This window comes from Rousettus aegyptiacus, unplaced genomic scaffold (assembly GCF_014176215.1).
Source record: "Rousettus aegyptiacus isolate mRouAeg1 unplaced genomic scaffold, mRouAeg1.p scaffold_m13_p_4, whole genome shotgun sequence".
NCBI classification, from domain to species: domain Eukaryota; kingdom Metazoa; phylum Chordata; class Mammalia; order Chiroptera; family Pteropodidae; genus Rousettus; species Rousettus aegyptiacus.
The window spans coordinates 60,111,301-60,127,455 of record NW_023416307.1 but is presented as its reverse complement, the minus strand read 5'-3'; the positions used below and the strand labels follow the sequence as shown (position 1 = coordinate 60,127,455).

The 16,155-nt window shown below is 40.3% G+C and overlaps 1 protein-coding gene across 1 annotated transcript in view; it reads right to left on the bottom strand.

Moving 5' to 3' along the window:
- Positions 1-15,855: 15,855 nt before the first annotated feature.
- DRD3 (dopamine receptor D3) overlaps positions 15,856-16,155 on the bottom strand; it is a 36,702-nt gene continuing 36,402 nt past the window's right edge. Inside the window, exon 7 of the mRNA XM_016150662.2 lies at positions 15,856-16,149. Within this exon, the coding sequence (XP_016006148.1) occupies positions 15,953-16,149 (197 nt within the window). The 3' untranslated portion in view covers positions 15,856-15,952. The remainder of the gene's footprint in view (positions 16,150-16,155) is intronic.

Sequence of the window (16,155 nt, the reverse complement as noted above, 5' to 3'; positions counted from 1 at the left end):
AAAGCAGCTCCTGTGTCATACACTAGGTGCTTGCGATGGTTAATTTTATGTGTCAACTTCTTGACTGGAGAGGGATGCAGAGATAGCTGCTAAAACTTTATTTCTGGGCCTGTCTCTTTCCGGAAAGAGATTAGCACTTGAATCAGTAGAATGGGTAAAGAAGATCTTCCTCACCAATGCAATGAGCTTCATCCAATTTGTTGAGGGCCTGGATAAAACAGGAAGGTAAAGGAAGAATGAATTTGCTCTTACTTGAACTGGGACATCTGTTTTATCCGCCCCCACCACCCCTCTTCTCCCGCCCCAGGACATCAGTGCTCCTGGATCTTGGGCCTTATAATGCAGATTGAAACTTACACCACTGGCTCCCCTGGGTCTCGAAACTTTGGACTGAAACTACATGACCAGTTTCTCTGGTTCTCTAACTTGCAGACGGCGAATCAGGTTGTAGGACTTGTTGGCCTCCATAATTGTGAGTCAATTTCTAAAAAAAATTGGGGGAGGTTTTTTTGCGGGGGGGAGGGGAGGGTGGGTGGGGAGGGGAGGGGGGGGAGGGAGGGGAGGGAGGGAGGGAGGGAGGGAGGGGGGGGAGGGGAGGAGGTGAGGGAGGGAGGGAGGGAGGGAGGGAGGGTAGGGAGATGAGAGAGAGAGAGGAGAGGAGGGATGAGGGAAGAGAGAGAGCTAAGAAAGACGCGATATCTTACGTACTTAATTCCTGTCCTTCCTTCCTTCCTTCCTTCCTTCCTTCCTTCCTTCCTTCCTTCCTTCCTTCCTTTCCACCCCCTCTCTTTTCTATTTGTTCTGTTTCTCTGGAGAACCCTGACAGACATTATTTTACTATTCTGACAGTGAGGATAGTCTTCCCAGCTGCTAGGGTAATCATGATTCTTGTATTACAGAGGTCATTCTGTTTGTAGATACATTTTTAGAAGACCTCATTGACCTCATTATGACCGTGGGTATCATGGGAATTGGCAAAGATGTCTCAAGCCCGTTCAGAAAGATCATGTAGACCAAGCACTTTCCAACACATTATGCCATTTATAATCCCCTCTCTGGCCCATGCCCCTCCTGTAATTACAACAGACTCCACTACTTTCTATGGGTTGCTGGTTAGTATCAGATCGGGGGAAGGAGTGAGCAATGCTGTTTATCTTCCAGGGCCCAGGGCCCCATCAGTGATTCTACTTTTCTTGTGGGCCCTCAATAGTCTGAGGAATTCTGTTCAGCCAAGCAGTACATAAAAACCAACCTCTTGATTCGAGACTTCCCATATCTTGGCACCAAGGATGTTGCTTGATCATATATATCCTCATCCTCCTAATTCCCTCGAATACATAGTATTTATTTATTCATCCAGTAAAAAAAAAAAAAAAAATGCCCACTTCCAACTAAGTGTCAGGCACTTTCAACATGTGGGATTCAATGACAAACACCACACAGAGAGCATCTGCCTTCTTGGGACTTACAGACCAGGAGCAAAACCAAAAATTATATATATTCTACAGAGTTAGAAAGTTTTACTTTGCTCATATAATTTATCAAATCATATTCCAACCATAAAAATAGACAGTTAAACTATCTTATGACATAAGAGGATATAGAAAATCACTAGATGACAATATCTATAGATGAAGAAAATCGAAATGTTAGAATTTTTTTTTTTCTATTCGTTATCAAAGGCTAGGACAGCAGGCCAAAATAGTGAGTCGAGTTTGCTTCTTAGCTGGCTGCTTGGATCAGCTCACACTAATTCAGTTTGAGTGGTCTTCACTTGAAGGCTTCCAACAAACCTATAATTCCAATTTTGCTCCCTCACTTTACCTCCCTTAGCAAATCCTAAGCAAGACTTGCTCTTATATCCACTTGCCCCCCTCTATTTCAGTCTTTTAGATATCTTTGTCTTTGTAATATTTTCAAAAATTAAATCATCTCAGGGGACAATAACATTTTTAATCTTATAAAGCACCCCTCTTTTCTAAGCCTTTACTTTCTCCGCATGTGTGTGGGGACAGGGTAATTCTTGATTTAAAAAACCAGTGTTCAGTGTTCCTGCCTCAAAATCCTCCCTAAAGTCGGTTCACTTCTACTTAGTTTCATACTCAAAAATTCCACCCTTGATATTTTAAGGTAACATATCTATGATTAAGCACGAGTAGCAGATATTCTTTTATAGATAGACCATGCTTTCCAATTTATATTTTCTTATACTTGATTTCTCTTTTTTCAACAACTCTCTAGATAGGCAGAGATCATTGCTCTCATTTTATTCCCAAGGAAGCTGAGGCATGGAGATTTCCTCAGAGTTTTCCAGCTGAAGAAGGTAGATTTAACTGAAGTTGTTAGAAGCGGGACAGTTAGGAGCTGGAAATCCCCAGCTGCCAAGAGTTACAGACAGATACAGCCAATTTCCTGTAGAAGAGCTTTCTTCACTGGGCTCCACTGATAGACTTCTTTGGCGGCAGGTGGTAGGTGAGTTTGCCTGGTACAACGAAGGCTTGCTCTAATGTATGAACAGAAAGTATTTCAGTTCAGCAAAAGCAGAGTCTGAGAGAGAAGCCCAGGGGGCTCTACACGGATCTCGGCAGGAGGGAGGAAAGAAAGGAGAGGGGAAAAGGACAGAAGGGAAGAGCGGGGGTGGGGTTGAGGGGGTGGGGGGGGTGGGCGGTGGAGAATAAGTGACAGAGAAAGAAAAAGGTGTGAAATAATTCACCCCTAATTTGTCTTTATGAAAATTTGATATATGAAAATTCCTGCTTGAAAATGAGATAAATAAAGAAGTAATTATTTGCATTACAAATTAACTCTCCACTTCAAAAGAGTATTTACCACAGGTGTGATTCTGTGATGTGAGACTTGAGAAAGGAATATGACTTGGGGGAGGTGGGAGATTTAAACAATAAGATTCTGATTATAATATAATATGAAATAATCCCCTCATAAAGGGAGAGACATCTAAAGAAGAAGGTGGTTGTACAGGGAGCTCTCTGCACAGCTCCAATTTTTTAAAGGACCTGAACAAAAGACAGATCGAGGGGATTATAGATAAGCTTGAATACAAAAGACTGTCATGAACCTTCAAGAACAGAATAAAGGAGGCTAAAGTCAGGAATAAACCTAGCTTTCCAAAAGTGCTAAAGACTGCTGCTGTGAGGGCCCCGAAAGCTTTGCTTGGGGTAAGGAGAAGCACAAACACAGAATAACTTGCTCTTTGAGTAAGAAAGGTGGTATAATGTTAATGAAGTTAAGTAGTTCTTTTTCCTATTGTTTATTTTGCCTCTGTTTTCTCCAGTGTTCAAAAAGGTGACAATTGTATTTCTCATAGGCAGTGTGGAAGGAGTATATTAACAATAACCCACTTGGGCAAAGAATGGAGATTCCCAGAATCTGGGCATCGAAGGCAGGAGAAGACTTAGGGGTTCCCAGGCCAAAATTTGGAAGGTGTTGAGGACAAGATATAGGAGAGAGACAAAGGCAGGAAGATGGTGATCTGTCCCTTTCCCCCTAACTCACTCTGCTCAGATCTTGGGTGATTTCCACTAAAACTTATTAATTGCTTAGTGTGAATGGATTTCTTATGGAAATAAAAGGTAGACTCAGGTTGGCTCCCTAGGGGGCCTGGGGAAAATGAAAAATGAACTTCCAAATGCAGGAGCCAGAGGAGAGGATATACCATCTTCAATTTTGAAAGGAAGGTGAAGTGAGAGTTGAAGTCCTACATAGGTGAGAAGGTAAGAAAACATGGAACCTCTCTAAGCAGATTTAGGTGTCTAGAGTTAAAGGAATTAAGTGCCAGGAAATTGAAATAATGTCCAGTGCAGAGGGATTGTCAGAGCCTCTATCAGTAACCCTTTGGGGATTATGGCAAATGGGAGAGGTGCCTGAAGGCAGAAGGCTTTTCACAAAGGGGAACAGATTAAAATCTACCAACTATGAATCAGTAAACCCTGCCAATCATTCCACTACAAATGATCAGTTTAAGGTTAAGCCAATCCTGTATTCCATTTCTCTTGCCAGGATGAATTTTGGAGTGCTACAGTGTCTTAATCCCGGTTAATAAGACACAAGGGCAGGTCTGCTGGGGGTAACAGGCAAAGAAATAAACGAGAGGAGTGGTTCTGAGGCTGCTGTTAGCCTTTTTTGTATCAGATAGGACTCCATTATTATCTCTTACTCTTGGAGGTGGGGGTGGGGAGACAGCTTGAGAGCAAAGCCAATACTCTGAGATTAGCAGAGAGGTGAGTTAGAAAGAGCTTAAATCCATAATGACATTGTTTAAGCACTGAAATTGCTAGCCTGAAGTTCATATTACTCCTAGACTTCTTCATAAGTGATAATAATAAACTTTCTAATCATTCAAAGCAGTTCGAGTCAAGGTTTTCTAATATTTGGGGCAAAGAAATCCTGACCAATAGAATGGTATTTATTTAATTCAACAAAAACTTTCACAGATATTTTCATAGTGTCCTTGATATGAAAGGAACTCGTGGGCCAGAAAATCATAACTGTACTGTAACTGTACTCATGGATGTCTGAGTGGTAAAGAACTGTGCAAGTCCTACAAATATTATCTATGAGGATTCAAGCCTCAATGTTTTTTTAATAACATGACAACATTCTCTTTGATGTCTTCTTCCATTTTGAGATAATGCAAATCTCAAAGAAAGTCTGATACAGAAGGTAGAATTAAAATTCAAGCGACTTCATAGGCTGAAATGCTAGGATAAAACCAACCCATGGAATAGATGACAAATACAGGATCCAGCACCAGCATCAAAAATCTACTCCATAAGTTCAAGATGAGTGAGACTTGCTTTTGGTAGAACTTTAATGGGAAACACCTGGGAACTTTAGCTAAGCATGTGTAGTGGATGTTATTGTCTTGCCTCAGGACTAAGGCAACAATACCCCCAGCTGCAGAGGATAGGTATTGGTGGCCAATGGCCAAAGGCTCTCAACTGACTTCCTGTTCACGAATGGTCCTCAGCTGAAGAGAGCCACACTCTCCTCACCCCCTACCTTCACCGAGCTGGACCTCCTTCTTGAAGATAGCTGCTTTTAATATTGATCAATATGGGTCTGGTGCATGTGCCTTAGGGCAGAACAAATCTGAAGGGCTATCCAAAATCCAGAGAACCCTATGGGATCTGCTGAGACTCTTGTTACAACTGAATCAGAGTGACTTTGATTATATGACCTGGTAGAGCCTATGGTATAGGAAATATCGTTGATAAGAAAAATGCTATGTAGATTTTATGACAAGACTCAATAAGAAAACCCAAATAGATCCCTAGGATTCAGAAGTGAGGCGAGAGAACTACATACCTTGCAAAAAAATAGCTCCTGGTAACCTGCTGGTTCTTGTTAGAAACAGAGCACATGGCCATGGGGTACCAAGTGTCTTCCCATCATAAGTTCTGTCAGACCCCTAACAACAATCATAAGGAAAGAAGTCAAACAGCTGGGATCAGGCACGAGCAGAGCCAGAGAGCACAAATAAACTGCATCATAGGTGACCCAGGCTTCTCTGTCATCTGCTGTTCTTGCACTGGTGCCTCATCCTTAGCTCACACTTATGGGTTCATGGGGTAAGGGAAAAAGCTGAGTCTGGTTTATGGATAGGTAAGATCAGCAAGCCAAAAATAAACCCGTTGCTGTACTTCACAGGTATAGCCCCACTCATGGGTGTGTGGATAGGGATGAGGGGAATTCTTCCTAAGGACAAAGCCTCAGGCAGCATGCCTGTCAAAAGAAATACTTTGCAGTAAGAATATATATCACTCACGGGCAGTAGTGAATGACTTGGCCAGTGGACGCTACAGAATCCAGGAAACAGAATGTTTTAGCTAGTCGATGTCAGCCATCTTCTGTCAGTGCTGGCACAATAAGCACATTAATGAACTAGTAAGTAAGAAATGGAGTCGCCATCCTAGCAAGGCTAATTGACCTTGGTCACCAGCAGAAGGTAGTTCTGCTCTTATATAATAGAAACAAAAGAATACTCCCTTGCCCAATTTTGATGATAATGGACATGAGAAACATCTGTAGGCTGAGAAATGGTGGCAAGAATAGATGCTATGCAACAGACACCAGCATTGAGCTCTTAATATGGCTCCAGCTCTTGAAGAGGTCAACCAGCTTCTTAATGTGTAAGGTTATTGCAATGGACCCTTCCATCTTGTGATTCATTTTGATAGAAATTGCCTGGAATTGACACATATTCTAGTATGGACTTACTTTTCCTACTCACACAACTTCAATTTAGCCAGACAGTGTTTATGTTACATTTGATTCATTGGACTAGAATCCTGCCAAACATTGCATCAGACCAAGGTAATTGCTTATATCAGTGGAGTTATGGTCATGTGCACATGACTATGAGATCCACTGCTTATCATGTATTACACCTCCCAGAAGCTGCTAACCTAATGAAACGTGCAATGGCCTGTCGGATGCACAACTGAACAATCAACTTGGAGATGATAGCTTCTGATAATGTGGCACCAGCCTTCAGCCACAGTGTACACTCTAAATCAATGACCATTATATATCGTTGACCTAATTAGTGGATCTGGGAAGTAAGAAGTGGAAGTAGAAGTGCCCCTGCTTAGAGTTATTCTCCCTGACCCACTTGAAAAATTTTGCACTTCTTATTCTTGTGAGTCTAGACTCTGCAGATTTAGAAGTCTTCATTCTTTTTCTTTTTTTGAATAACTTTATCGAGGAATACTTCACATTGTATATACTTCACTTACTTCAAGCATATAATTCAATGATTTTTAGTAAGTTTATCAAATTGTATACTCCTCATAATAAACCGGTTTTAAAACATTTGCATCACCCCAATAAGATCCTCATGCCCATTCCCACCAGGCGACCACTAATCTTACTCTCTGTCTACAGATTTGCCACTTTTAGACATTTTATATAAGCAGAATCGTACAATATATAGTCTCTTGTGGCTTGCTTCTTTCACTTAGTGTAATGTTTCCAAGATTTTTCCATGTTATAGCATGTATCACTAGTTCGTTACTTTTCATTGTTGAATAGTATTTTGCTGTATGTATATACCACATTTTGTCCATTCATCACCGATTGATAGATATTTGGGTTGTTTCCAACTTTTGGTTATCATAAATAATGCTGTAAAGAATATTAGTGTGCAAGACTTTGTGTGGATATTTATTTTCATTTCTCTTAGGTAGATGGAGAAGAATCTACTAGCTGATATGGTAAATTTATGTTTAACTTTTTAAGAAACTACCAAACCATTTTCCAAAGTGACTGTATAATTTTACATTCCCATCAGCAATGTATGAGAATTCTCATTCTTCTGTATCCTCTCTAGCATTTATTATTATCTGTCTCTAATGACTAATGATGTCAAGCATCTTTTTTATGTGTACAAGTAATTTTGTATCTTACTTAATAAAATGTCCATTAAAATACTTTGCCATTTTTTTTTTAGATTGGATTGTCTTATTATTGAGTTGTAAGAGTTCTTTGTATATTCTGGATACAAGTCCTTTATCAGATTTGTTTTTAGCAAGTATTTTACAAGCCAGCCTATTGTTTCTAAATGGTGTCTTTTGAGTTGAAAAGTTTTGAATTTTCGTAAGGTTCAATTTATCATTTTTTCATTTTTTATGGTGCTTGTAGTTCATATCTAAGAAATCTTTGCCTATCCTAAGATCTTAAAGATTTTCACCTATGTTTTCTTAAAAAAGTTTTATTGCTTAGTGCTTACTCTTAATTCTGTGATTCATTTTGAATTAATTTTGGGATATGATGTGAGGTATGAGACCGAATTGATGTTTTTGCATATGAATAGTCAACTGTCCTAGCACCATATGTTTAAAAAGCTTTCCTTTCTTCCACAGTTTACCTTTGTTGAAAATCAGTTGACCATGAATATAAGAATTTTAGACTTTTAATTCTGTTCTATTGATCTATATACCTATGTTTATGCCAATACCATATTGTCTTGACAACTGAAGCTTTATAGTAAGTTTTAAAATTGGGAAGTAAATATATTCCAGCTTTGTTCTTCTTTTAAAATATTATTTTGACTATTCTGGAACTTTTGCATCTCCAAATAAATTTTACAATCTGCTTGTAGGTTTCTAGGAAAAGATCCTTGGAACTTTTGAGATTGCATTAAATATATAGATTAATTTGGAGAGACATGCCATATTAACAATATTGAGTCTTTCAATTCAAGAATATAGAAAATTTAAGTCCTTGTTCTTTTTTATTTCTTTTTAAAATTAAAGTAAAATTCACACAACATAAAACGAACCATTTTAAAGGAACAATTAAGTGGCATTTAGTACTTCTATCTACTGAACCACAGCCTCCGTCTAGTTCCAAAACATTGTCATCACCCTAAAGAAAATTGTGTACCCATTAAGCAATTATTTCTTGTTCGCTCTCTCCACACCCTTGGAAACCACCAATTTCCTTTCTGTCACTATGAATTTGCCTATTTTGGACATTTTATATAAATGAAGTCATATAATATGTGACCTTTTGTATCTAGCTTCTTGTATTTAGCATAACGTTTTCAAGGTTTATCTACACTGTAACATGAATCAGTACTTCATTTATTTTTATAGCTGAATAATAGTCATACATATATGTGTATATTCATACATATATACCATAAAGATACATATATAGATGCATATATATGTTTGTGTGTGTATGTATATACATGTATATGTATATATATGTATACATATGTGTGTGTATATATATATACAAACACACACCATATACATACACATCAAAGTTTGTTTATCCATTCATCTGTTGTTGTGCATTTGGATTCTTTCCAAACTTGTCATTATAAATAGTACTGCTATGAAAATTTCTATGCAAGTATTTGTTTGAATACTTGTTTTCAGAGTGCAATTACTGGATCATACAATGATGCCATGTTTAACTTTCTAAAATAAAGATCCTTGTTCTTGAAGGAGGAATACGTCCACTATAGGATAAGAATCCCATTTAGCTTTAACTTATGGCTTCCACCTAGTCACTTGGAGCTCCTCGTGCCAGGAGTCCAACAGGCGAGTGATGGAGCCTCCTGGCAAGGATAATTGAATCTTGATCATCAGAAGAAATTAGGGATGTTGTTACATAATGGGGACGATGGAGAATATATTTGATACTGGGATGATCCACTGAGGTGTCACTTTGTATTCCCTTGTTTAATTTTGATGGCATATGGATAAGTCAGCAGCCAAGACATGAGAAAGTTACAATGTCCCTCAGCATCACTCCACCAGGTAAACCACCTAGACCAGTGCAGTGCTAATCAACAGTGAGAAGAATCGTGAATAGATAATAGAAGAAGGTAATGATAGGAATTACTATGGCCATGAGACCAGTTGCTGTGGCAGAGATTATAGTCCATTCTACTAACCTTCCACAGGAAGAAGGACCAACTAGATTTCTGAAGAAGGTGTTCCTAAAATTTAATTTATGAAGAAAACGGAGCCAAATGGCATAAAAGTAAACTAGTGGTGCACCACTCAGATCCCCGCTTCAAGCCTGAGGAATTTGTTCTCCCAGTTGCTTAGGAGCGTTGACAGCTAAAATCTTTCAGCTGAAGAGAGACTCCTTGCCTACGTCATGCTTCCTTTCCAGAAGCATGCGTACATGCAATTACAGTCTGGGGCCATAAAGGCCCTGCCCGCTCCAGAACTCCCTGTCGAGTCAAGCTGAGTTCTTTGCATGACTGCCTCAAGCCCTCCCTCTGCTGAGTCCAACTTCCTTCACATGTAGGTGTTGATCCCTAAGGCATATTCCATTCAATTTATCCATTAGGCATATAAATCTCCTTCTTAGAGTTTCAATAAGAAGCTAAAAGATTATATAATTTGAGTTGGGTCATGAAACATTGAACATTCCAATCATGCAAAATGAGTCCATGTCTCTCTGAACTGGTTAAACAACATTTAGAAAAGTGTATTCTATTTGGGACCTCACATTTTAAGAGAGACACTATCAACATGACTACATCCTGAAGAAAGCAACTAAGATGGAGAGAGTAAAGAAATACTTATAGTAGAGATATAGGGACTGAACCCTTGGAGAACAGTTTTTACCCCACAAAGGCTGTCACTGAGAATATGGAATAGAGGTTTCTGTGCTAAATGAGAGAATAGGGACCAAAAGGTGAATTTTATAAGAAGGCAAATTTGGGCTTAAAGGAAAGGGACTTTTTTTTTAAAGGATAAACTGTCATATGTCTTGGGAAGAGGTGAGCCAGCTCCTAAACACAGCTGGGTGATTATGAATCAAAGATGTTGGAGAGAGTTTCTGCAATAACTGGGACTAGGCTACAGTCCCTTTCAATTCTCAAATCCCATGGTTATAAGCTGTGATTGAAAGCTTTTTAAGAGTCTTTAACATGGAATCTTATGGGATCTGTTCAAAGCATAATGCAAAAATTAATTAAATCAGTTTTTCTTAAAGGGAAAAATGCTCTCTTCCACCTTAGACAGTCTGGAGTGGTGCAACATGGAGTAAGAGAACAACATGATATTCCCTCTTAGCCTTCCTCAGTCCCAATGAGTTTGCTGTTGAATTCCACCCTCCCCACCCTTTTTAAGACACAGAGAAGAAACTAAGGATTAGCTTTGAGCAGTTTTGACTTTTATTAATAAGGATGTTTATATGTTTTTAGGGCTCAAAGATGATTTAATCCTTCTAGAATTATTTTTAGCTAGTTTATCATAGTTTAGGAATCCAGACATCACTTTTGCTCATAAGAAAGTTAAACTCCAGGAAGTCTACAGACATGACTCAGGTCACTAAAGGGACTCTATGCTGAGACTGGAATCTAACCTCTTGTATTCTGAGTGACATAGCTTTTGTACATTTCCCCAAGTCATCCAGTTCCAAGTCCTCTTTTTTCAGACCACTTTCACCATATTTTATGGATTGATTGGTGTCTCCCCAAAAGATATGTTAAAGTCCTAACCCCTGGAACCTTACATGTGACCTTATTTTGAAACAGTGCCTTTGCAGATGTAATCAAGTTAAGATCAGATCATATTAGATTATTTGCCATCTGCCTAGTGTTGGATCATGCCATATTTGGGCACTTGGCTGTGTGAGCAGGGAAAGGGTGCCTTGTTAGGGACTGTCCATTTGCCTAACAATCTGACTATAAATTCAGCTAAATATCCTGGGTACTTTTAGGGCACAAGAAACAAGAGAAAAATCAGATTTCATTGAGAGGCTTAACAGACTGTGCTAATAACTTGAGACAATTAGAGAATCAGCGAAGAGGAAGGTGGGCTGTGAACCAGAAAGGTATGGAAAAACAGCTGCTGGTTGGCGGAAGGTGGGGGAGGAATAAAAATAAAAAATAAATAATAAATCTCTTAGATTATTTATTATTTATTAGAGTTTTATCATTGGCAAAACACTTCTAATACATAATGTTATTTAATCTTTAAGTCGTTTAGAGAGGAAGGCTAGGCCTCCAGGTCCCTCATTTTACTAATGAGGAAGTTGAGGTCCATGGAGGTTAAACATCTGTTCAGGGTCACTTGTCTGTACTAGCACTAGAACTCCAGCCCTTGACTTATTTTTGTTCATTGTCTTTCCTATAAGGTGGTTCAGCCTGGCTCCCTCTCTGATGCACATTTATCTTCAGAGGCCTATGGCCATCTCTTCTCTCCTCTCAGTACCCAGAAGACTACATAGAGCAGGGACTTGATGTACAATGATGGGGACTGGGTGATTAATTGAGGTGAAGGTGGGTGGTGCAGGAGGTCCCAGGTCTTGTGCTTGGCACAGACTCCTGAGTTCCGCCTCTGCCAGTGTATACTACAGAGCAGAGCTGACACCAGCATCACCCTCTGTGTCAGGAGGTAGTCATGGAAACTCACTCTCTTCCTGATGCAGAGAGAATTAGGTAGAAAGGAGGAATCAAGTTAATTGCCTGTCATCCCCTCTCTGCTCTCTGTATGTTGATTCAAATTAAGCTTTTTCAGTTTCCTGATGTCAGCAGACATTAAATGACCTGAGTGCAGGCCTGGGAGTCAGGACCTCCAGGAAATAACCAGTTCTGAGCGAATCCCTAATCTTGTTGCCTGTCTGCTTAGTTCTGACCCATGCATTCGGGAAAACAAATCTCTTTGTCTGACCTCCCCTGATTTCTGACCCAAACTCTCTGCACTGCCTTAATTTTGACCATCTGTGATGGTACATCCATTCAGCTAGCCATTCCCCCTCTGTAGAGAAAAGAACAAAGAATTCAGATCAAATTTTGAGTTTTTTGAAATTCACTGTAGCTCAGAGAAGTAATTAAGTAAGTCAGCCATGGATGTTCTGTGATGCGTGTTGCCCACTAGGAGTGAAATGGAGGCAAGATCTACGGATCTTCTGTGAGAAGTGTCACCACCAGCTCAGCTGGCACCTGACAGAGCTGGAGGAGACATCCAAAGATGAGGCTCTTTTTTTTCCTGCCCTCTCCCTAGGGTTCCTCCTCTGCAGCCAGGTGGAACTATTAGAGATTCCTTGCATGCTTCTTGCTTGTTTTTTCTTTAACTCTTCAGAGGTTTTCTCTGCCTGTAACAACCTACCTACTTTTTAATTATGTCTCAAGCTTGACAATGCCTTTCTGGGAAGCCTTCTCAAGGCCAAATATGAGACTTCAAAACACCAAGCCCTCCCTTAACCATAGACAACAAATGTGCCATTACCACGCACATGAATTCTACCTCTCCACTAGATTACAGGTTTCTGGAGGCAAAGACTATATCATCCTCCATCATGTTTCTCAGCACCGAGCTTAGGACCTGGCATCTATAAGATGATCGATCAAAATTTATTGAACAAGTGATTGATTTAGTAAATGAGTAATGAATGGAGTTTTGGAGGATGATGTCTTGAGAGAAGGAATGTTGGTTATAATTTATTTGGATTTCTGTACTATTTGCATTTCACCCAAATAGTACATCTACGAGGCTTCTTTGAACTTCAGGCCTTCGTTTGCCCCAAGGACTCTGCTCTGCCAACATCTCTTCTGGATTTTTGGCAGCGCTGGCTCTGAAAGTAGCGAGCTCTGAGGTTAAGTGTGCTGGTTCATGGTGGAGACTATGGAGGCAGAGGATGTGGAATGCAGAATCCTAGGATGAAGAGGCTGAAGTGAGGGCTTGGGGGACACATTTGCGATTCTCCCGGGAGGCTCTTCCTGGATCAGAAGGAAATTCTGGGAGGGAGATGTCGTCTCCTAACTGACACTGTCCAGGGAAAAAGTGTCTCTCAAGCTTAACGGTGAGGGTGATAATATGACTTCCTCCTTGTATCTGTATGGAGTTTATAGTTTTTATAGGGCTCTCAGGAAAGAGCACCGAACTAGGATTCAGTAGATTTGAATGCTTGTCTGTCATTAACCAATGTGGGACAACAGTTCTGGATCTCAGTTGTTTTTTTTCCCCCCTGTAAATCAGTGGTACTCACCCTTTTTGACACCAGGGACTGGTGCTCCTATGGGAATCTAATGCCTGATGATCTGAGGTGGAGCTGAGGTGGTGATGCTAGTGCTGGGGGGTGGCTGCAAATACAGATGAAGCTTTGTTCACACCTCTCCTTCCGCTGTGCGGCCCAGTTCCTAACAGGCCATGAACTGGTAACATCTGTGGCCTGGGAGTTAAGGATCCCTGCTGTAAATAAAGGAAAGGGTAAAACCAAATATTCTCTAAGGATTGTTTAATGATTTTACAGAAATTATGACATAGATCTCCCTTGAAACTGTTTTGGAAATTGAAGTTGGCAGGAGAGTGAGAGCAATGCCTTGCGCTGAGTTCTTAGGAAAGCATAGGGGCGGAGGTAGATGGAGTAGGGTGAGGCTCTCCCAGGGATCTTTGTTCCATCTTTTTCTCCCCACCCTTTTACCCCTCTGGCTGGGGGCAGTGTGTTGTAGTGGTTAATTGCATCGGCTTGAGGGTCAGATAGAAGTACATTTGAATCCCAGTTCTACTGATCACTATGTGTGACTTGCGGCAAATTTCTTAAACTCCCACTGCCCCAGGTTCCTCATCTACAAATAGAGTTTATCTTCTTAAGGTTCTTATCAGGATTGAATGACTTGATATAAGGAAAGGATTCAAAATATTTTCTATCATTCCTCACAAATATACATAAAAATGATTCCGCCCTAGAACTCTGATTTTTGACATGGAATTCTGTGATCTTTTACCCCATGGTCCCATCTGTTTGCTGTTGATTTTGCACAGAAAAACCTAAGAATCATGTACTTTTACTTATTCAGAGATTTAATTGTCTCAGTCCCCAGTTCTGCTTGCACTATAAACCTATTGAGCTAGACAGCACAAGGTAGAAGAGCTAGTGGACAAACAGAATTTCCTACTAAGTTACAATTGTGTACATTGTTATAGACAGTAACATTAAAGAAATTACCAGGAGTAACCGGTAATTGGCTCACTGAGCATATGTATTTCCTTCTTACACACTTAAGGGTTAGAGGAATAAAGATGGGTAAAGGAAGTCTTGGATTCCTTGTAGGTTCTTGTGCACTTTAAAATTTTAATGGCACTGCAGCAGGTATCTGTTACGCCTATGCACGAATAGCTCTTAATAGTGAACTTATTGAAGTTCGGGATGATAACATTTCAGAAGTTATCCACATAAATGGTTTTTGATTCTGTAATCAGTACCAAATAGCTTCTGTACATAAAAAGGTAAATGGGAGAGTATTCAAGTTCCTTCTAAATATAATTTTGAATGACATTTACATATGATTTCTATATAACTTTAAGCTCAGTCGATGGGTATCTGTCTAGGACTTTACAAAGACTGTCCGTATGATGACTTTGGACATCTACCCTGCCTGGTGTCTCAGTTCTGAGTTCCTCTGGCAGTTCAGGTGAGTCCCTACTGCCCTTCGATGGTAAATGAGCAAACATAGGAGCCAGTGGTGGGCTCCTTGAGGGCAGGATCTGTCTTATTCATTGTTATATATATAGAACTTGGGAGGTGATGGGCAGTTGGCAGATACTTAATACTTAACGAGCTTCCGGGTCCAAAAGTATTAGGTTTTTGTTAATAGGAAATGGAGATGTTTGGATAGAAAAACCTTACAGCATTATGAAAAGCATATCTAAGGCATGTTCTCAACTGCAAGCTTCAATACCGATGCTACAGTGGGAATCATCATTCTTTTTTACTTAACATTCACACCTTGGATTACTCTGGAGTTGAGAATCTGAGAGTAAGGGAATGAAATCAAGGGGGCTTCTTAGCTAGAGCTAAAAGTCACAGGTGGCGAGCTTTGAAATGAAGCTTGGGTCCCAATGTGGGACAACGTCTCCTTCAGGATGAGGAATTTCCCTCACCAAATGTAGCCAATCAGATTCTACAGAGAGGTAGAAGTACTGGCCTTGCTATTATATTTCAGGATACAATGAATGAAAGCAGTGACCGAAAGGGAGTGGGCCCACAAAAGTACAAGGTTAGCTTGACAGTTAATTAGAAGTTTGAAGGAAGAGAGATGGGCTCTTCTGCAAGATGGTTTATTGGCTAAGATTTCAAGGACCCCTGGCAAGTTGAGAATTATGAGATCTGTTCATTTTTTCCTTCACTGTAATGAATCATGCTACTGATGACAATTTTGTGTGTGTGTAGAGGCATGTTTTATCAGCTTCTTTCTGAATTATTGCTTATCACTCAGGGGCCTCCCAACTCCTTGAAGATTGCCAGGATGAAGTCAGATTTTAGCTGGAGAGGTAGAACATTCTGTTTTGAAGGAAGCCGTTGTTTACACTTGCCATTCAGGGCTGTCCTGGCTCTAGGAGTCTTCTTCCTACTACATGCCAGAGGACATGGCAGTCTTTCTGAGCAGGCCATGGCCACTGGCCCAATGGCCTGGCAGCTAAAGGTGGGCAACTAAAGGCAGGTTCTCTTCTCTCCTTCAGCAAGACAGGATCTTGAGGAAGGCTTTGCGGAACTCGACATTGAAGGTGGTATAGATCACAGGGTTGAGGGCACTGTTCACATAGCCTAGCCACGTTGTGGCACTGTAAAGCTCTGGGGACACGTGACATGCTGGGCAGTGGGTATTGAGAACGTGGGTCAAAAAGAAGGGCAGCCAGCAGACAATGAAGGTCCCTAGGT